Genomic DNA, 21200 nt, shown 5'->3' on the forward strand with positions numbered 1-21200 from the left:
CATCGACCCCGTAGTTAACAGGTCGTTGCATGCAAAATTATCGTCGTCGTCTCTATCTTGTAGGTAGCCAACTCTCTAGCTCCCATCCAGGCTCTGCATCAACCCTATGAACTAAATACAAAGCTTGTATGCCAATAGAATCCTTTAGGCCGGCAAGACGTCTCCTCCCACTAAAAGTGATCTGCTCCAACTTGTTAGCCCCAGCTTTCAACCAATCGTGTACAAAGTCTTCGAGTTCGTTAGCTGGTGAGAGTCCGCGCGGGTCCCCGCCTCCTGGCCAAGGTAACTCCAAGTATTTCAGCTCCTCGAGTTCGCAAATCGAAAGGTAGTCGCTCGATTTGGCGGTTGGTCGATAATCATAGTTGTAAGATTTTATAAATAGCGAGTCCAAGTTGGGAAAGAGAGCCACTAATTTCTTCATATTGCTCTCTATCGCTCCTGGGAGTTCGTTTCTGGTGATTCTTAGAACTCGCAAGCTTTCGAAAGTGGGAAACGTTACCCCATTGATTATTTCTTCTGTATCAACGGGATTAAAGTAATAACCGTACCCATCTGTCTCTATCGTCAAATCTCTTAATCCCGGCGCCTTGAATAGTGGGTAGTAGTAATATCCCCTTAGATCTATGCGACCCAAACGTCGGTCCCACGGGAGTGCAAGGCCATTTACTGAAATCCTGGCAATCTCCAACGCGGCCATTGGTTTCACAAGTTCATTTACTACCCCGTCGATATCCCTTCCATCTTCAAAAAACTTATCTCCCATTAAAGCGTCAGCTTCTCCAGCTTCGCTTATTTTATCAATGTAAAGTATGATTTCAAATCTCTTTAACTTCTGAAAAAACGGCTGTTTGGCAATAGCTTTGAATACTACAGCAAAAACACCTTTTTCAGACACCATTCGAACCTGGTAGTTGACACATAGGTCTGTGATGTTTTCGAAGTACTGCAGTGACGATGTATAATTTTGCAGTCGGTTGAGGACAATATTGAAATTGCTGTATCCACCAGGGTTCAGCCTGCGTTCGGATATGGTGCTGGGCCAGTCCCAAGACTTCTCGAAATGAATCGACCTGTATAATAGGTATATACGTCAGAATATAAGTAGCATTTTATGTAATTCTTTGATAAGCTGATATTATATTATGTTATATTATAACTGCCGTTGGAAAACCCACCGAATGGCTGTTCCCAAGAAGGGACCATCACGTCCGAAAAGGTTTATTGCATCCTCTGTAGGAATAACGCTCCGTGTACGCATACGGGATGGGAATGTAAGGTGATAGCATGTTTTGGAACACCATGAAATGCTTTGTTGGTCCCTCACCGGAAGATAGTCAACGATGAGATTGATTAACTCTGCCGGGAGGTTCTCAAGATACGTGCTATTCTCGCCGTCGTTGCGACCCATGGTTCTGTTGAAGCGTAATAGGTACTTAAGTAGGTATGTATTTAAGAGTCTGATTCGACCAAAACAAATCTAGGGACGAAAGTATCGATATTGAATCAAAAATAGTTTGGTAGGGCAGTGTCTAGTATACTTCTAGCCGGCTCTAGGGTCTACTCATGAGTAACTGTCGCTGTGTATTTGCAATATCATGACTAGAGAACTTTTGTAATGACACGTGTACACGGAATTTTTATTTTTGGTGCGCCAATGGCTCTTTGGCGAATTGCAGCTTGTTTGGATATACCGACAGCAAAAATACCCGAACGGTTGGGAAAAGGTAGGGTTGAGGAAAGGGGTGTCATGATTAAACATTATTGCGGAATGAGGTGGTTAAGGGCAGTGCTTGATACTATCTAATGACTGTGAATAGGATGCTTGTGATAGGCGAGGGAGGATGCATAGAAGGCGCCAGCTAGACCCGCTTACTGGAGAGACTATAAAAGGGAAAGGAGAGATGAGGGGGAGGGGGAACTGAGATGGAGAGGTATCGAGGTGAGGGATTGTTTTATGATCCGTGATGATTTCTTTTTATCCTCGGAACACCATCGACGCCGTAATCATACTCATCATCTCCGAGGCCTCCTTTAACCCATCCGCTTCCTCTGAAAACCTCTAGTCTTCCAGCCAGCGCGTCCACCAAAGCTTGTCTAACTCTTCCAGTGCGGGTACTATCCCAGAACAATCCCACATTAACCTCTTGGCTAGTAGCCCAGCTGGCCTGGTCAAAGTTCCCGGATCCCAAGGCTACCACTTCCTCATCCACAATCAAACATTTGACATGACTTTTGTCATACCATGTCAATTTGAAGTTATCCTCGGGCTGCTTGATAAATGGCAGCAACGGGGGCCTTTTCATTGAATTATAACGGTATATCCAAAGTCCACCCGTTGTGATGGCTTCCTCTTCATCCAGAGTTCCTTTCCAATTTTGTAGTTCAGCCACCATCTTGATTAAGCATTTGTCTGTGGTGGTTCCAGCGGTGACTAGTTGTTCCCATTTCATCATTCCCATTGATGTGACAATCTCTACTACAACTCCTCTCTTGACCGCTCTCATGAGAGCATCGATTAGTGGCTTTGCTGTAACGTTGGGCGTATGAACATAGATCGATTTCTCTGCTCCTTCGATAGCCGCCATCCAGAACGCATTTTGAGGATTTCCAAGGTACTCCTGATCCCTGCCAGCATTCTCAAAGACAACACCCATCATACTTTTCACAATCTTCCATATAAACTCAACTTCCCCGAGCGGCCAGACTGGGGGGAAGCTCCCTCTCTCCGGATGGGGTAAAAAAACCGTTGGAGCGAACCCTTCCCACCTAGCCCCGCCAGCGAGGCTAGTTTTTTCCACAGCCAACCCTCTGGGCCTCTCCATCACAATTGATCCGCCACCTTCATTAAGCATAACTGCTGGAAACCTTTCCATTATCGGGTCGAATCTTTCGGGTCCTGGTTCCTCCCCGTGTCTCCAGATACTCTCCCAATACTGCACAAATTTTCTGACTACACAGTCTGGACTATCATCTGGATACCTCAGGTAGGCTGTCGCACCTTCCAACCATTCTTCCCAGCTCAAGTTAGAGCTAGGAACTACAAGTATCTTGCGATCAACAATCATGTATTTCCCATGCAGTAATCCGACGGGCCGTACAAAGATACTTTTCACTGTCAAGTCGATCTTCCCTTTCAGGTAATTTGGATCTCCAAGCCCGAGCTTCTTCCATTCTCGGGGTTTCCAGATTCTTCCCTTAGGATTCTTGGTATGCAACACCTTTTGAAGAAACCCACTGGACGAGAAGCATATATGGACTTTCAATGTATTATCTGTGCCCCTCCGAACATTCTTTAATACCTGCCGTGTCGCCAGGATCTCAATTGTTCGGCTTAGGTTCTTGACAGATGCAGATGTAGGATTCAGGAATCCAGTAACAATGATGACCTCATTTTCTGCTTCTAGCATCTTCGTGCATTGGAAGTTTGTTAACGATTCGCCAGTGCCAACAACATAATCATCGACATAGGAGGTACTGAGTAAGTCCTCAATAGGATGAGTAGCTGAGGAGGGATTATCGAGGCGTGAAAGTCGTAAACGTTCCAGCTTTGACATGAACTTGTGTTTCGACGAATGGATATCCTGAGAATGTGATGATAACGTGGTGTAGAACGCGTAGGCGATTCGCTTGTGTGTTGGTGTCAGACCGGGTTGGTTGAGCCATGATGCTAACTTTGGCGACAAGCTCGGATCTGCACCTGATAAAGTATAAGTTTGACCAGGCCGTGAAGTTCGAGGCGGAACAGAAGAAGGAAGAATACGGTCGTCAGTCTGGGGCTGGCGATGAGTCGTAGCGGCAGTAATAGTCGTAGTAGCCATCGTAGACGCGGGGGTAAAGACGGTTGAAAGGGGTAAGGCTTGGTGATTTCTAGCTGGGGTATGTGCAGCGCTATTTATGGGGGAATTAGGCGAGCGAAGAGGTGACGAGGACAATGAGCAGGGACGTCACTGCGATCAGCCAAACCGGCACCGGCGTCTGGAATGTTTATATTATAGCAAGCGCAAGCGGAAATACACTTGATAGATAAAGGAATTCAGCAATCCAATCATGACCAATTACCTAAGTACTCTGCCCTATCGTACAAAATAAATAACCGCTTCATGGCCTGGAGCCACCGTTGGCGTCCTAGGTATTATACAACAATTCGGAATTAATAATATTTACAGATACATAAGTATATTGCATCCTTGCCCTCACCCAGTCGATGACCTTGAGGCACATATCAAGAAAACTTGACGGACTTGATAACTTTTGTCCTGATACCAGTAGCTTCACCACTGTACGCCCCTGTGGGTGCCTTATAAATCGCCTTCTTGCTGCCCAACTTCTTCTTCGCGGCCTCAAACTTCTTCCTCTTCTTGACTCTAGGATTTCTCACATCCTTCTTCCTGTGGGGTGTTAAGCCCTTGTTCTTCTCGATTGTATACCCAATGGCACGCTTCCCAGTGACTGGATCGATAGTTTCAGTCTCCACAACCCGATCCTTCGTTTGTGCTGCTTCCTTCTGTAACTTCTTCTTCATCTTATCCATGAGCGACTTTGAGGCGACAGCGTTATAGTAATCTAAAGCATCTTCGTCCCCAGCTAGCCCATCATTCTCGATTTCTGCCTTTAATGTCCGTGCATTGGTTAAATCATTATCGTCGTAGTCGCTATCGCCGCCCAAGTCGGCACCGAGATCACCGCCCAAACCACGCTTCTTAGCATCTGCGTTAAGTCGCTCTTCGCGGTCTTTATTCCTTTCCTTTCGAGGTAAATCAACATCTCCACCAGCGTCTCGGCCAGCAAGCGCACGCTTGTTGGATTTCTGGTGAATTTGTGCAGTGTAGAAACGTAGTGATTTCTTTCGCTTAGCCTTTTCTTCTGCATCAGAGGAATATAGCACATCCTGGTCTCCAAAGTCATCCGCGGCACGGAATTGAACAGCAGTTTTGGCATTCTTGGGCTTTTGACGAGTGGTGTTGGTTGAAGGGAGAAGGGAATCGAGATCGGCCAGGCCGGCATCTGATTTGGCGAGGCGTTTGGCTTCTTTCAAGGATATTGAAGAGGACGACTTCGCCTTCTTCGAGGTTTCTTCTATACCGTTAAGTTTCTGCTTCGATTTCGCTTTGCCGGGCACCTGAAGGACGGGTTCTTCTTCTTTCTCTCCGTCGCTTAGGCTCATGTCATCGTTTATGTCCTCCTCTTCCTCATCATCATCATCATCATCGTATTCTTTTTCTTCCTCATCATCGCCTATGCTCATGTCCCCCATAGATCTCTCTACATCCTCTGGTTCAGGTGTTTGGCCCTCTTCCTCGCCCTCGATCTTTAACCACTCTAACCTCCACTTCAAGATTGTCTCCATGATTTCATGGTCCCTCAGCTCTACGACTGTCCCCTCCTCTCTTGGTTGATTTAGGAATGCGAAATACATACTTAGCACCCCGAGGTACGCTGATAAAACAATCCACTTTCTCCTTGCTAGCGACGCTCTATTTGTCTTTTCTTTGCCTTTTGCCATAACATCTTCGTACGTTGGGGCCAGACGTAGGTACTCTTGTCGCAACGGCTCGAATTCGGGGTGGAGGAGGTTCAGAAGCTCGAGTTTATCTTTCTCTGAAGATGGAATCGTAATCTTTTTGGGCTTGCCAATATTATCCAAGTTTAGGTCGTCTAGAGCCGGGACACTAGGTTTTCCCTTCGTTTTTCCACCTGTCACGGTAGTAGTAGTTGCTGTTCCGTTCCATTCGTCCTCATCGACTCCGAAGTCCTTGGCAGACATGGACTGTAGTTGCTTCTGCTGAATCCGTCGTGCTTCAGCCTCCTCCATTTCTGCATCCTCGTCGTTTTCAAAGTCATTGGCGCCGTAGTAGCTTTTCTTAGATTGACCCCAATCGGCGTATTCATCCTGTTCCTCATCTTCTTCACTCTCTTCGTCGTCATCGTCTGATAAACGGCTGCTTTTGGCTCTGCCAGCTGTCTCCTCTTCCTCCTCTTCGCCATCGTCCGAATCTTCCTCAGAAGGTAAACCCTCAATGTCCATTTCTTCATCATCGCTTTCAAACGCGGGATCTTGATTTAATCTTCTTCTCTTAGTAGCTGGGTCTTCATCGAATTCTATGCGATCTCGGTTCAGGTAAAACTCGTCCTCAGAGTCAGCGACATCCTCGTAGGTCGTTAATTTCTTTCCTAATTTCGCATCAGAAGGATCAACTGGTCGGGGCCCTGAAGGTTTTGAGTTTGCGCTACGGGAGCGCTTTGATTTCTTTGCCATTATTGGGCTATTTGGGCGATGGCAATACTGTGTATGGTGGAAGATGGTTTTTCTGAATGATTCTTTTAATTTTTTTTGTATGCGAAATTTTTTTTATCGGGCGAAAGATGCGAGTGCCAAGACCTGGCAGGGCAGCTTAAGCGGGAGCCAGTTACGCAGCACTCATTGTCTCTCATAAGTCTAAGACGGGAATAAACCGACCTTCACCAAGAGCCTCAACTTTAGAACACGAAACAATAAGATACGAACATGCGATTCAGTTAGCTATTCTACATTTCTACTCGATTATCTACGAAATCGTCCCTCCTCCTACCATTCCTCGTTCAGAATGTCGACCGACCTCTCCCAAAGCCAAACGAGCTCTTATCTTGGTGCGTCTACCGATCCGGATCACGACGTCGCGTCCCTGGCATCAGAAAGCACAGAAAGAGATGAGTCAGATGCCGAACTCGAATGGCAGGAGTCGATTAAGCAGCTGGAGATGCTGCTAACGATGGTTGTGGTGCCCTTCGCGGGGAAATGGTTGGGAAGACGTTGTGCCTTTTGGGGTAAGAGTTCCCTTCTCTACTCCTCGCCGAATCAACTAGGAAGAGGGAGAGGGTGGAGTTTAGGATTCTGATTGCTAATCTATCGGATTCTTTTAGTCTGGGGGAAAGCCATGGAGTGGAAATATCCTGTAGATGTGGTTATAACATCGAAAGCCGAGTTTGCTGCTGGAGGCGTTGGGGCCGTGATTGCCGCCTCAGCACCGATATGAGCGGTGCGGGACAACCTCAGGACGGAAACAAATCCCGACCGAATGAGCTCTCCCAAAGATAGGAAACTCGGGCCGAAGGACAAGAATTGGCTAGCAGGAGTAGCCGTCGGGATCGAGAGGGCATAGCTGCACGGGAACTGTTGGGCCGGGAGGAGAGAATATCTACATAAAAGACGGTGACGAATGTTTATACTACCTACAAACAACAAACGACCCCAACCCCTCATCATTCATATGACTGGCGTTCTACTGGTTGTCTTCTTGCTGTCATTTATCTTACCCAATTGGTTACATCATAACTACTGTATATACTACACGCCAACTATAGCCGTTCACACGGAGCTCACTAGTTCCACGGCACCCCGATTCCGTGTCTTCTCTTACTCAAGTTCCCCCACAATACCCGATTCTCGGCCTTCATGCGTCGGTAAATGAGTGATCGGCCCGGTTAAATCTCTTGGTCACAGACATTCCGAAACGGACGGTTCGAACTCCCACCCATCTTGTTCGACCCCTCACTTGCCCGCGCAATGAATTAACCGAATTGACCGAGATTTGAGGAACTCCACCAAACCAGGCCACCTTCCGACCCTGGTCAACTTGCACAAGCTTGGAGAACGTTAAAACATCATCATCCAAACTCGGCATGTGCCGTTCCAACATGTTGAGAGAAGAAAATGCACCGATAACATATTCTGCAGCCTGCAGGGTGCGAAATCACGCTGGAAAACCGGAAACCAAGGGTCCAAACGAGCTACCCACTTCCCCGCCCTCTCAATTGACTTTGATGCATGAACCAATGAAGCTGAAAACTATGGCGGTCCGCGCGGTCAGCCACGGATATGTTTGCATCGAAGAAGTCAAGTTTTTAGACAGTGCGCGCCCAATGGATCCATGGATAACGAAATGAAAACCAGAATGAGCTCCAGCGACCCCCAAGCTAGCAAACTTAGCTAAAAGGAAGCTAAGAACCACCAAATGAATGGTACGAGTTAGTACCTGCGGCATGGGGTAGTTGGGAACGTACGTAAACAATAAACAACCAGATGAACCGTTGATTCAACAAAATTCCGCCATAGGCCAATCTCCTCCTGACCGAGATCCCATGCATGCATCTTATGACTGGCAGACTTGCATATTCTCCAGCGACGTCGCTGTCACACTAACTAGATGTAAAATATGCTGTACTACTGTCTCCGAGCTTCGACCTATCACGGTCAAAGCTCACAAAATTTAAAGTTATCGCACACCACCTCTACCAACCGCATTGCCGCCGCCCCCACTACCCAGGAGTCTATAGGACTCACCAGGAAAAGTGTGAAAAAATCTTCCCCGCCGCCTGGTACACGGATTTTAAGACCTGAAAAAACTCGCTACCCCATGTTCTACCATTTAAACTCAGTGCGCTAGAAAATTTTTATAAATTCCATTGAGATCTGCTTCCCTCCATCCGAATCTTTCAAGTTTCTCTTCTGTCGCATATGCCTTTCCTCTCTCTCAATTGCAATTAGAAACTCCAGAAAAGAAGGCACAATGGGGACCTCAGTGGATGACCCAAAGGCATTCGACGAACCCGTCAATGTTCGCGACTCCGTCTTTAAAGACGTTGGCAACGATGCAGAAATCGGTGTCAATAGTGCATCGGCTTCTGAAGTTGACCGGGTTTATAGGTGAGGCAGTTGGTCCTTCTTCTTTTGGAAATACTACACATCCCAACACAAATACATTACTGTCTTGTTCTTAACGACCCTCTACCTTTTTCGGGACACGACACTAACGATTGTTACATAATAGAAAACTCGATAGAAGGATAATTCCAGGTAAACTTTTATGATTGGGTCTTTTAGAGTAGATTGGGATACTAAATAAACTTGGAAATTAGCCTTATGGGTCCTATACTTCCTCTGCGCTGCTATCCGTTCAAATGTCGGCCTCGCCCTCACAATGAATTTCTCTACTGGCGACTCGTTAGGCCAAAAACTCGGGCTGAATGGCCACCAAATCAGTACCGGTCTAGCACTCTTTTATGTTTGTTATGTAATATTTGACTTTCCGTCAAATCTCATCATGTCAAAGCTTTCACCCCATGTCTGGCTGAGCCGTATCGTATTCTGCGTCGGTGTTGTTGGTGCGTGTCATGCAGCATTAAACGCAGCATGGAACTTTTAGTAAGCATACCGATGATTTCTGAAATAAGCACCTCAATCCATTTACTAATGATGTGAAACTAGTCTCATCCGTGTTCTTCTCGGTATCGTCATCGCGGGGATGTGGCCCGGCATGTCCTACTACCTAACTCTTTTCTATCCGCCCAACCGCACAGGAAAGAGAATAGGCTACTATTTCACCGCCGCTCAAGTCTCTGCGGCAGTTGTTTCTCTTGTCTCTGCTGGATTCCAAAAGATGAATGGCTACGGAGGACTCACTGGATTTGAATGGATGTTTATGATTTACGGTATCATTACCGTTATCGATGCCATTTTACTGCTTTGGTGGCTTCCTGACCGTCCCTATCCACCGGGAGAGAGCCGAAAGCTCCGATGGTACTACAACTATCTCCCCCGCCAAGTACCAGCATTCAGCACGGAACGAGACCAAAAAATCCATTACGAAGAAATGAAGAAAGTCTACCACGCCCCCGCGTGGACAGTCAAAGACTTAGGCAGCGTAATGATCGATTGGCGTCTCTGGCCGTTGACCCTTATGTATTTCGGCGTCGTTGGTGTGGGTATCGGTGTTCAAAACTATGGTACTTTGATTATCAAATCAACCAACCCCTCCCTGACACCCGTGGAGATCAGTTTATTGTTCGCGCCGATCTGGGTGTGCGATTTAATTGCTATATTGATTGCCATGCCGTTGTCTGATCGGTTCAATGGGAAGAGGGCGTACATATTCTCTTTTGGATGTGTTTTGCAAATAGTGGGGCTCTCCATGACGACGTTTTCTACGAAGTCGTGGACGAGATATGGCGGCCTATTAGTCGTGGGCTTTGGACTTGGTCCTACAACGCCTAATGTGATGACATGGACTAAGTAATTTTTGCCCTCGTATTCTAAGTTGTTGGAAGATTATGCTGACAATAAGTGTGTAGTGAAATCTTTGCCCGAAGGCACGGTGAAGTTGGCGTTGCTGCGGCTACCGCACTGGTTTCCGGGCTGGGAAATCTTGGATCTGTAACAACGGTGAGTGCTTCTTCCTCCGTGACAAATACATTATGAGTCAATTCGGGATTTACTAACATTTGACATGAAGACTTATGCCCTATACACTGGCTGGGCATCCGACGCAGTCGCAGGTCCACGGCAATTTAGAAAAAGTAACATCGTTATGATGGGAATCCTCGGGATGAGTATCGTAAGCAGCATCGCTTTGAAGTTACTGCTACACTTCTTTGACGGCAACAAAAAGGAAGCGGAGGAGTCAGTCGAGAGAGTCGCAGTTGAACAGGCTGATCCAAAATAGAGTATTGGTATTTCTAACTATACAGAACTGGGAGGTTTGGCTGGATGGTATATATATAAACGGATGGCCATAATTATATTATTTGAGAGATCTAGACTCTAGATTCGAGGAAGAGCTCAGGTTTCGGGATATGCTTATTTGTCTCGACTGCCGTGAGATTATATTGTAATGGGCGGTATATTTCTACTTCATCTAACTACTGTTAGCTATTAATTGACAAGGATACAACTATAATTTGCAAATTTGTTCTCATCGGGGATGAATATAAACCCTAATTTAACTCGGTGCAAACGGCGAGAGGAGGACAGGAGGTTACTCGCTGTCGTTCACGAATACTAGTTACAGCATACAGGGACAGGGTACCCCAGAAGGCTATAACCAGGATCTGGATATCCCTTCCCCTTCTTATTTAGAGATTGCTAGCTGCGCATTGTCCTTCATCGCGCGCAAATACTATATCTAACGACGATATATCGCCACTTGGTGGTATTTGGGAACTGTCCAATCCTGTGCTAGGGACTATTATTGCGGTATGTATGGTACGACGGGTTTAGTTGTGTGATAATCGCGATTTGATCCGACCTAGGCTTGGAATTATAGATAGATATTAGTTTTACAGATAACCCTGACACTAAGCAATTTGAATTACGCTGTGCCGGAATACATACATCCGTGTTGTATGGGTATCTAGTCTGCAGTGGGGGGAGCTCCTTAGATTGGCCACTAAATTAAGAATTATAAGTACAGTGGCGCGATAGCCACTTGACCAATGTGGGTACGTTGGAATATAGCGGGCATAATCGAGTAAGGGGGTAAAGTCGTCGGCTGCAAGTAATCGGGTAGCCACAGTTGGGAGAATCGGAGCGCTAAACGCGGGGATTGAGAGACGAGAGGTAACGCTAGTTTCGTTACGAACGATACTAACGAAGTATGAGATGAATCAGCCGTTTCCAATTGCAAGGTGGAGGAGTCGGAGGCCTTGGAAGGATATGCAAGCGCCCTAGCGCCTCCAGTCTTCGAGGATGTAATCGAACTCCAATTGTAGTTTATTTGGTGTACCGTAGAACTAGTGTCCGACGAAAGAAAAAAGTTATATCTATCGGTGCTGAGTATTCGTCCCTGCTTCAAAGCGCGGCTATCGTGGACACTCAGCCTATCACCAGATTCCGAGATAGGTCTCTTCGAGGGGGGTTTAACGAGAGTTAGGGCCCGTGGTATCGGAAATTCGATCCATGCTCGTGTATTTATGGCGAAAAGACTTTATGACTTTGCCGGAAAACTTTTGAGGACGACCGCGGAAAATTCGATGAGCAGTGGTTAATAACTATCGACTCCGTGCCTGTCTATTCCTTCGATCAAGTCGCACGCGACATCCCTTAACTTTTCCAAACAGATTCATCTAATTTGTGAATGGATAAGATGTGATTCCAACTTGGATGAACTCGATCCAGAAGAAAGGTTTTCCGCCGGGCCGTGTATACTCATAATTGTTGTTTTGGTATTGGGAAGGAAGTCTGTCATGGAGGAAGAATGGGGGAATTTGGACATGGGAGCGGAAGAATAAAAGGGTGTAATCCAAGGCTATAGGTGGAAAATCGATCGAAATTGAGAGAAAAGGTTGCCTTTTAGTTCCGTTACCGAGTTAAGGAAACCCGAATGAAATATTTGGTCTGACTGTCGGATTTTTTTAGAGTTTCTGGCTCGGGTGGTGCTCCTTATTCTATGTTTTGGCACGAAGCCTCGAAGTCGTCACGGCGGAAGGGGCTAGGCGGCTGCCATGTTATGGTATACCGGTATACCGCGGTTTTTCGGCCAATAGTTGTAAGTCGCGAGAATGATATCATTAGATACTGTAAATGGGCTCTCTAGTAAGGGAAACTTGATAGGGAATAAGTTTAAAGTCTCCCCAGTTTGTTTTGAATAGTTTTCCGAGTATTTCGACGTCGACTGCGCGAGTGCGCGCAGCCCGAAAACGATTCCCCCGTTAAAACGGCTCGCGGACGACTCGGACTCAAATGTATGTGAAACGAGATTGAGCCTTTCAAAAGAATTGAGCATCAGGCTCTCTAGAAAAGAGTTTCGGTATGCAACCGCGTATAATGGGCGCTCTTCAAATGTCTAGTAAACAATATATAATATTGAAAAGGTCGAAAGTGACTTATGGTGTATTAGGGAAGGTATTTCGCTGGTCTATGTTGCTCGAACCAAATCCTTTGATGGCTGGGGAATGATAAGCACAAGATTGGGGATGAAGTTGTTCTGACGTTTCACCTATCTAGCCTGTTGGGACCGCGAGGCCCGGCAGAGTGCTATATGCTGGAAATTTCCAAAACCGTGCATGACGGGATAGGCATGTCGGTCGACATAGTAGCAAACTTGGAAATTGTACGCCCGAGAAATTTTGTCTAGTTCAAGGCTTTCTTCTCTTTTCAATGGAAAGCATACGCACTTACGGACGAAAGTAATTAGGAAAAATGTTGATGGTCTAAATGGATAGCTAAGCGCAGTCGTAAGCTGGTTCCCACAGCATAATTTGCGAATAAACCTGATTTAGAAGGCTAGCTATCTGTTATGAAAAAGAAACTGAAAAAAAAGAAGGACTTACGACGAAGATAAAAGGTATACTCCACTTAATTTTGATTGTTCGGTAAATATTAACAGCGCTAGCAGGAGTCAGTTGATAAGATCCGAAACTTTAGAGTTGCAAATGGCGCCTTGATTGCATGCGCATGCGGGGGAAATTAAATTACGGATCAACTAATCTATATAGACGAGAAATTAATCCATGGCGTCGATGATTTGTTCTTTCAAGATATCACCGGTATGAGGTACCTACTCTATTCGGATTGTTTACATCTCTGTCCTTCTGTTTGCGGGTTTACAGGGACTAGGATCCGTGGAATGTAGAGACTCGTATTCATGTTTAACCCGTCGACATCGGCAGGGACACATTGTTGCAACAAGGTTAAGCGACTGTATTGCGCAGCAATTTTGCCCCCAATTGCAAATTAATTTTAACCGAGTAGGACAGTAAAGCTGCAATGTTTGCTTCGGGCAATTTCTTTACATTTAGGATCCTAATTATTTGTTTATTTTCAACTAGGGTTTGAGATTTGACGCATCAAATATCTGATAATACAAAATTTTGGATCATGGAACGAGCGTGAAGGATCACAACTACCCTTGCGGACGCCGGCAAGCAGAAACCCGGCCGTTTTTTTTTTTTTTCCAGCCCGTAGGAATGTTGAAATACGAGGGAGCGATTAGAAAATAGTAACCATATCGTGCCTGTAATCAGATTAGCTGCTCAAGACTCGAACCCACACATTTGTTCATTTCTTTCGTTAACATTCGAATATTCTAATCAAGGATTAATAGCACCGCAAACAAATAATTCTTTTTAGCCCATAAGAAAAAATCCGGTTAGTTATTCTGCGTAAAGAGGGAAAACAAGAGACTGAATACTCTAGATATAAAGCGGGTAAGCGGAAATATTCGTAATTCCTGAAAGGGAGCAACGATCGGCCTTTCAAAATGTCAGGTTCAACAAGTTTACGAAAACGCCTAAAGCAATTACTATATGTGCCTGAATTGAAACGCTTTGGGCATAATATTTGTTTCGACGGCCGTGGGGAAGATATACTAATTCGCCGGATCGAGTGTTAGGAAGATTTCATGGAGACGCATGCGGCTAAGACCCAACCACGACAGTAAACAGCATCGTATTCAGCAAAAAATCTATAGATTCATGCTGTTTATGACTATTGAGGCTTGTTAGAGCCTGTCGTCTTGAAACTAATCATCTCCATACTGTACAGATATCGATGTGTACGGGTAGATCGTTCCTTGGTTGGCAGAGATAGTTTCGTGTGATTGTTTGGGTATTGATTTCAAAGTACTTAAGTCTTGGGGGAAGTTTAAGCGTTTTCCCAATACCCTATTACTTCTAGTGGCCAGGATCCGTCATCGCTCTCAGGCTTGGAATAGAAATTAGTTAATGGGTTTGGACAGAGATTCTATTAAGTACTTGTACAGTTGCGGTACCCCCTTGTTGGGCTGATTCTGCGTGTCAGTTCCTCTTTATTGGGTACTTACTTACCTGTTCCTTTCTCAGCGTACTCCGTCCCTCGTATCTCTTTCCTAACCTTCTTGAATTCTAAGAGGCTCCCATTTTCATTCTTTTCTCACCTTCTTCACTCTTCTCTTACTCTATATGCAAGTATACCTCAGGCCTCGAAAGCTCATATTTCCTGGGGGAAATTATATTATTTTATCTTTTGCTACTTAGCTCTTTAACTCGGTTGCCTTAAAAGCCTAATCTTCAGCATATTACTAGCCAGCGTCGACATCGACCCGGTCCCTAAACAAACGCGTAACTTATCGTTCCACTGCACAACTTAACTCTTCGCTGCGTACTACGCCATACTTCTTATTCTATTGATTTGAATAAGGTGTCAAGCTCGCTCTCATTGTTTGTCTTTCAATATCCGGAACAGGACCGGTTTCTTGACTGGCCCGTATTTTATCTCCTGGACGCTTTACCTAAGACCAGCGCCGAACTGCATGGCCCGCCAAAGCCTCACGCTTCTGTATATATCAACATTGAAAATCACGTTGCAACAACCTTAAAAGGCCTTAAGTGCACTGCCTACAGTTCAGAATGGCTGCTTTTCGATTACATATGGCATTTCCAGATCTATTCTTCTCACCTGATCCTATATGCATATATTAATTGTTTCAACCTCACCATCGGCACGGTCGCCTCAGCCAAATTGTCTTGCAACGATAAGAAAACATTCCCCAGGCTTTCGGTATCTCTTTACTATACTAGTGCTCCGGTTTTGTCTCGTCGCCAGACTCCTCAACTGCGGCCCCGGTTACAATCACATAAGTTTGAGACCCTCGGATACGGCCTCCGAACTTTCGAACTGGCTCATATACATAGAAACACCTATGGCACACACATAGTGCCGATCTCACCCACCAAAAGCTTTCCGGAACTGGAGAGCAATGGACTTCGTGTTATCTGTCAACCATGAGGGTCTAGAGAATTTGAAGTCTTGGGCGAATTTGGGTAACTCAGCCGCAACGTTACGCACCGCTCTCGCACAAGCTACAATAGCGACCGAAGAGGCTATTGCGAAATAGCGACCGAAAACTCAAGGTTGGTTGGTGCGACGAACCTTAAAGAGCCCCCTCAACTTGGGTGCGCTGATTCGATTCACTCAATCGTGTGAACCCAAGTTAACTTACAACGTTACACAGTCCAGTCACAAGGTTGAAGTTTTACCTTAAAGGTTCTCTATTTGATGGGTTAGGTTGTCAACGCAGAACAGCAACGCCACAGCATTTTCTACCGTCTTCAATCACCAATAATTTCCAACTTGGCACATTGGATTTTACGGAGACATGGGAAAAGGTCTGGGTATGAAGCTGTCAACATAGATGGTTTACAATCAAAAGAAGCTGACGCCTTAGCTTAGGAAATCTAAATTCGAAATGTCAGTCTCTGCAGCTGTTAGTTACGTCTCGACGTGTGTTGTTTCACCAAATCCGATCTTCCAACAAATTCACCCTCGGGGGCTGGTCCGATCAGTTGCCGATTGCCCGAGAGATTTCTGCAAAAGAACTCGTCGGACGCGAACCAGTTTCCATCCAATTGAATCCGTGTGGATCTATGGTAGAGGGGTGTACCTATCGAAGGTACCGACATGTACACACACATACCTTGTACAGATCTAAGAGCTCTGGGTTGCCCATAGGTACAAGGCAAATGCTATCTATATCTCATATCAACTTATACTTTATGTCTTTCACGAAAGCATAGAATGTTGCCGCCGTTAGATCACCACCGTGGAGCGGAAGCTTTCTAAACGTTCCGATCAACCGATTAAGGGATTTCACAATTATCGGGCCGTTCCGTTGACGCCATCCGGTTTAATTAACTCGGCAACATAGTCCGGGAGCCCTGGTTCGGGGACATCCCAGCGTTCTCTGAACGGCAGGCTATTGAGAACACGGCTTTGCGAAAAGGCTATAATGCCGGGAAAATGGACTGTTGCTTGCTAGCGAGCTGCTCCGAAGATTAAAGAATGCGCCACTTCAAAAGAAAAGATTGATCGCGAAATATTAATACAGACTAGTCGACTGCTCACGGGCAGGCATGGCTCGTGACGCCGGTTGGACTTCCCCGTGGTTCCGTGCGGTTGCGCTAGGTCTCCCCAGGCTACATAGGGGGCGCCCACCTTGCTTTGGATGGGTCACCCTGCAAAAGTTGACTCAATTTGGTAACGTCAAAACGAGTTAGGTTTGTTGTATTTTTTATTGACCTTTTCGTTCGCCAGACTGAAGGCGGCCTTAGTTGATATCACGCTTTCTTTCTCTCTTTCTTTCTTTCTCGCTCTCTTTTTTTTTGCGGTTTTTAGCTTTGAAAAATTCAAATCACTAACATGAAATGATAGAAGCTGGGCTATCATAACATCCCTCGCATTCGTGCTTTAGGTCTAGCTTCGATGCAACGAGGTCTGTTGATGCACAGGTAAGCATTGGCTGCGGCCATTGTTTTGAATCGACCCCGCTCGACTCGAGTAATTCCTAAAACTTACAACGCCTAACCAAGGCTTAAGCAATTAAAAGGAGGCTTCTGCACAAGAAAGCCACGGATCGATGTTCCCCACAGTTCCAAGAAAGGAGTTTCCCGGCATCCTTCTCTCGCAACCAGTACGAAAATTTTTTCAGTGACGATCCCGAGAATCTGGCACAGTGAAGATAAGGCAGCCAGTTTGTTGGGACAAAAGCTGACTTCCCCCCACCTCTTTCGAACATTTAATGTATCATAACCTATAGTAGATATATATATGGCTTTCTACTAGTACATTTCCAACAGACGGAAGCGAGAAGAAGAATAAAAACGGCTGGGCGCTGCTGAGGGGGTGTGATTGGCATTGCATGAGAACCACAGCGATTGAGAACTTTCGTACCCGACGACTCGGGCCAGGAGGTGATTCGTCAATTTTATCTGGAACGTCTCCACACTAACAAGGGCAGCCAAAATGCCGGGTCACAAATGTCGGCATTCTCTCAGTGCCTAGCGAATCAACAAAGAGCGATCCACTAATCATAGACGTTATTACTCTCGTGTGATACAAACTACATGATTTTTGTCTCAAATAAAACTGTCACATTTGGAGAGCTTTCAGGCGTAACAAATTGCACTACTTAGCGATATCTTTTGACTCCATGACCGCCTCGTTTCATGACAGATGTTAGTCTCATGCCCGTGAGGTTGAACCTTTTTTAAGTCCGTGAAATTCGAAAAGAGCGGCTTGTAGGCACTGAAAAAAAAAAAAAAACGGGAATTGACCCGCGATGGGGAATTGACAACTGTGTCCAGGATAACAAAAAGCAATTCGACGTCTATTTGGAACCGGAAGCAGGATTTCGCGAACAGCTCAATCATAGGGCCAATTAAACATAATATTACGTGGTAAAGATGAATTTAAACATTTCTGCACATGGATATTGAGGAAAAAGGAAAAGAAACCGCCGTCGACAGTCCGCTGCCAGAGCCTGTCCCAGAATGATTTCTAGACTGTCCGAAAAATAGTGCTTTCGCAGTGCGTGAGTGGAAACAAGACTACAGTCATTCCCATCCCGTCCCTGCTCCAATCGATTGGGTATGAAAGCTGATCTTAACGTAATAGCTAACACAGGCCGGCCGAGCGGCGGCTTTCGAAGGACAAGAAATTAATGTTATGCTAGGCATTTAATAACTATACTAGTTGTACAGGGGGGCATACGATCTTAGGCAATCAATTGCAGCGCTGGCTTTCTCGTCAACGGTATACGCATCCTAGTGTTTGCTGCGGTCGGACCGACTGTACACATAATTCCGTACAATTTCATACTTTTCTAGCCAATTCATATGATCATGATCTTATGCATATGCACTGTGCCAATCACAAGGTTGCTGGTGTTGTTAAACTAGCAAGATTAACTTGTATCTAGTTATAGTTCAAGTTGCCACGATACCAATGCACAGGCAGTTACTAGAATCTAAAGGGTGGAGACAAGGGGCTGTGTTTTCAGATCTCGTCTACGCGGGAGTCGGCCTAGCTCCGTCTTGTATTTTATCAGATAGCTAGTTAACTAGAACAACGTGCAACGGCAACGTCCCGTGCGAGAACCTGGCTAGATACTAAACAGGGACGACCCAAAACCGACGTCCTGCTAACATGATATCATGATATTATTGTTGCTTGTACTACTTGAAAAAGATCATCAGCCCGGAATGTGTCTTATGCATGGGCCCACTGTGACTTCTTATGAATATTGTGCAGCATGTTGCGATGCCAGAACAAAGCTCCCTGACCTAGCCCCCAGGGCTTGAAAACCCCCTTACTTTGCAAGATTTGTCGAAAAAAAATTGTTATAAGAAGGCTACAAAATCCTCACGATGTCGACTGGTGTATGAACTTCATCAAACCAGGTCCAGGTCTAGATTATCAAATATACCTGATTTATCTTTTACATATTAATCTTCTTGTTATATTGAATATCACCCAAGCACATTTGGGGTACTTTTGTGTATCCTTCCTCGTCAAAGCATCGATTGAAACAATCCTTGTCATCTCGTTTGGACACGAGGATGTCATCCCCAGACAATAATAATGGGTCCGGGTGCCGGATCCCCCAGCGACAACAATCGCCCGAGGCAGGGAATTCCCACTTAACTGACAATGGGAAACCTGTAGACGCGGAGCGAGCTAAGGTAAACCCATCCAGTTGGTCTCCAGATTCGGCCGGACAGATACCTTTTCCATTGGTACTTCCACAAATATTATCAGAACAGCTAACCAGTACGCTGATGAGACACAGGACGAAAACAACTATCGTGAGCCTGCAAAAACCACTGGCAAAATACCAGGCCGAACCCGGAAGGGAACGAGCTCGAAGAGCGTGTCTGACGCGAAGGGTGAAGGATCACACAACCCGCAGTCCTAGATGTGGGATTTCTGTCGGTGAGTAGCACCTGTCCAATACAACAAGGAGTGTCACTTCTAATGACCTGAGTATTGCCAATCTTGAAGGTCTCAGCTGAGAAACTTGTGTACCCGTGCATTAGCATTCGCTTGTGTGATCGTAGGGGGAAAAAAGGGTGGATTAGGAGGGACTCGACTACGCGTCGGCATTCGGAAAGGGCAAAGTATGGCTGGAGCCCTGCGGGCTTCTAGAATTTTAAGAACATACTAAGACCAGTGACCCGTCCTGAACAAGACGCCACTTAGTCCCCGTTCAAGGCTACCCTGCAGAAAATTTCAAATATCTGGGCCAAACTTCATGAACCCGTAATTCAACCACATTTTTACCCCCTCTTGGTCAAACTGGCATTGATATTAGACGTACATGCAATGTAATTTTTTTTTTTTTACAAATGCTCCTTTGAATCTTGTAATAACACTGTGTTCTCTCGGGATCTCCCACAGTTTGTTGTTCATATTTGGTCAATCAAATACGTATACGTACCGTAGAATATAGCTTTAAACTGATATCATATGTTTCCTAAGATCGAACGATCAATCATGTTCATCCATGCCCGTTCTTGATACCATGCAAAATGGTTTCTCTAATGTGTACTCACATCACGGGGCCACCGGCAGGGGGGGATTAACATCTTTTTATCTTCAACTCATCATATGACTTTCCTATACTGAAGAAAAGAAAAACAAACAGGCTCCTCATGACTATGACAACAGCCATCTGCAGATCCGCAAAGGGATGTCGGGATATGCTCAGCCTTTGGGCTACATATTACTTGGTCAATGAATATTTCCGCTATCCACGGTACTAGTTGGTTTCAACAAAAACGGATGCCAGGCCTGCAGGCGGGAAGTTTATTCGGCCCCGCTGAAAAATATTATCCATGCCCCCCCCCAAAACAAAGTTTGAATGAATGAATGAATGAATGAATGAATGAATGAATGAGGAGAAAGAAAAAAAATCGAAGAGAGCCAAGGAAAGGGAAGGAAAGCGAAAGAAAACAAAAAAAAAAACTAAGACCGTGCCCGGCTGGGATCTTACTAGCAAGCTAGTAGCCCCACAAGCTGTCTATTATCACGACTAACTGCCCCCCCACGCGTTTGATCTAATAATTTCTTTAGTTAGAAGACTGAGCGGTATATGAGTAAGCTGTCATTCCTCAAGTAGGACCTATTGTTCGAGATACTCTCACAAAAGGTCTATCTCCAGCGACTCGCTGTATCTTCCGGTCTGCATTGACTCCTACTCACTATAGGCAGAGAGATTCGGATCCTTGTCTTCCCAAGATTGAGATTGTCGGTAGGATCGGGGCTGAAGGTATTGTATGCACGAGAAATGAAAAGCTTTGTACATGTCACCCTTCGAAGCAAGGTCTCGCACGCATCTGGAACCCTGTCGCTAGGTATACGGAATTTGACATCCGACTCTAGTGAATGGATAGTGCAGGTGGATATGGTGAAAACATACGTTTTAACCCTTTCATTTCTCATTGGTTTAGACTTTTGATTTTCATCGACCCGATACCATCGCTTCGCCTCTGGATGTTCAAATCTTGAGGGCCAAAGCTTGCATGCAGGCTCGCCCCATGCTCCAGGGTGGGGCTATAGAGTCCATCGTTTACATCGATCCCGAATATAATATTAATATTTTCCCCTGCAACCACTAGCGATAGTACTGGGGCCG

General features: G+C 45.5%; 6 protein-coding genes across 6 annotated transcripts; 3 read left to right on the forward strand and 3 right to left on the reverse strand.

Annotated features, from left to right (window-relative positions):
• Positions 1-52: 52 nt before the first annotated feature.
• On the reverse strand, positions 53-1408 carry AOL_s00173g237 (uncharacterized protein; the record flags this gene model as incomplete). Its single annotated transcript, XM_011127979.1, has 2 exons — positions 53-1070; positions 1176-1408. 2 exons carry the CDS (start codon positions 1406-1408, stop codon positions 53-55), a joined length of 1251 nt encoding a protein of 416 aa, XP_011126281.1.
• Positions 1409-1952: 544 nt separating this feature from the next.
• AOL_s00173g238 (uncharacterized protein) lies at positions 1953-3818 on the reverse strand (the record flags this gene model as incomplete). Its single annotated transcript, XM_011127980.1, has 1 exon — positions 1953-3818. The coding sequence occupies one exon, from the start codon at positions 3816-3818 to the stop codon at positions 1953-1955; it is 1866 nt and encodes a 621-aa protein (XP_011126282.1).
• A 404-nt stretch (positions 3819-4222) lies between these two features.
• On the reverse strand, positions 4223-6256 carry AOL_s00173g239 (uncharacterized protein; the record flags this gene model as incomplete). The annotated part of the gene is made up of 1 exon (XM_011127981.1): positions 4223-6256. The coding sequence occupies one exon, from the start codon at positions 6254-6256 to the stop codon at positions 4223-4225; it is 2034 nt and encodes a 677-aa protein (XP_011126283.1).
• A 328-nt stretch (positions 6257-6584) lies between these two features.
• AOL_s00173g240 (uncharacterized protein) lies at positions 6585-7013 on the forward strand (the record flags this gene model as incomplete). Its single annotated transcript, XM_011127982.1, has 2 exons — positions 6585-6804; positions 6901-7013. The coding sequence occupies 2 exons, from the start codon at positions 6585-6587 to the stop codon at positions 7011-7013; spliced, it is 333 nt and encodes a 110-aa protein (XP_011126284.1).
• A 1533-nt stretch (positions 7014-8546) lies between these two features.
• On the forward strand, positions 8547-10478 carry AOL_s00173g241 (uncharacterized protein; the record flags this gene model as incomplete). Its single annotated transcript, XM_011127983.1, has 6 exons — positions 8547-8683; positions 8808-8833; positions 8896-9181; positions 9245-10048; positions 10108-10198; positions 10269-10478. The coding sequence occupies 6 exons, from the start codon at positions 8547-8549 to the stop codon at positions 10476-10478; spliced, it is 1554 nt and encodes a 517-aa protein (XP_011126285.1).
• An 8647-nt stretch (positions 10479-19125) lies between these two features.
• AOL_s00173g242 (uncharacterized protein) lies at positions 19126-19481 on the forward strand (the record flags this gene model as incomplete). The annotated part of the gene is made up of 2 exons (XM_011127984.1): positions 19126-19248; positions 19356-19481. 2 exons carry the CDS (start codon positions 19126-19128, stop codon positions 19479-19481), a joined length of 249 nt encoding a protein of 82 aa, XP_011126286.1.
• Between the last annotated feature and the right edge of the window lie 1719 nt (positions 19482-21200).

This window comes from Orbilia oligospora (genome assembly GCF_000225545.1).
Source record: "Orbilia oligospora ATCC 24927 unplaced genomic scaffold scaffold00173, whole genome shotgun sequence".
Classification (NCBI taxonomy): domain Eukaryota; kingdom Fungi; phylum Ascomycota; class Orbiliomycetes; order Orbiliales; family Orbiliaceae; genus Orbilia; species Orbilia oligospora.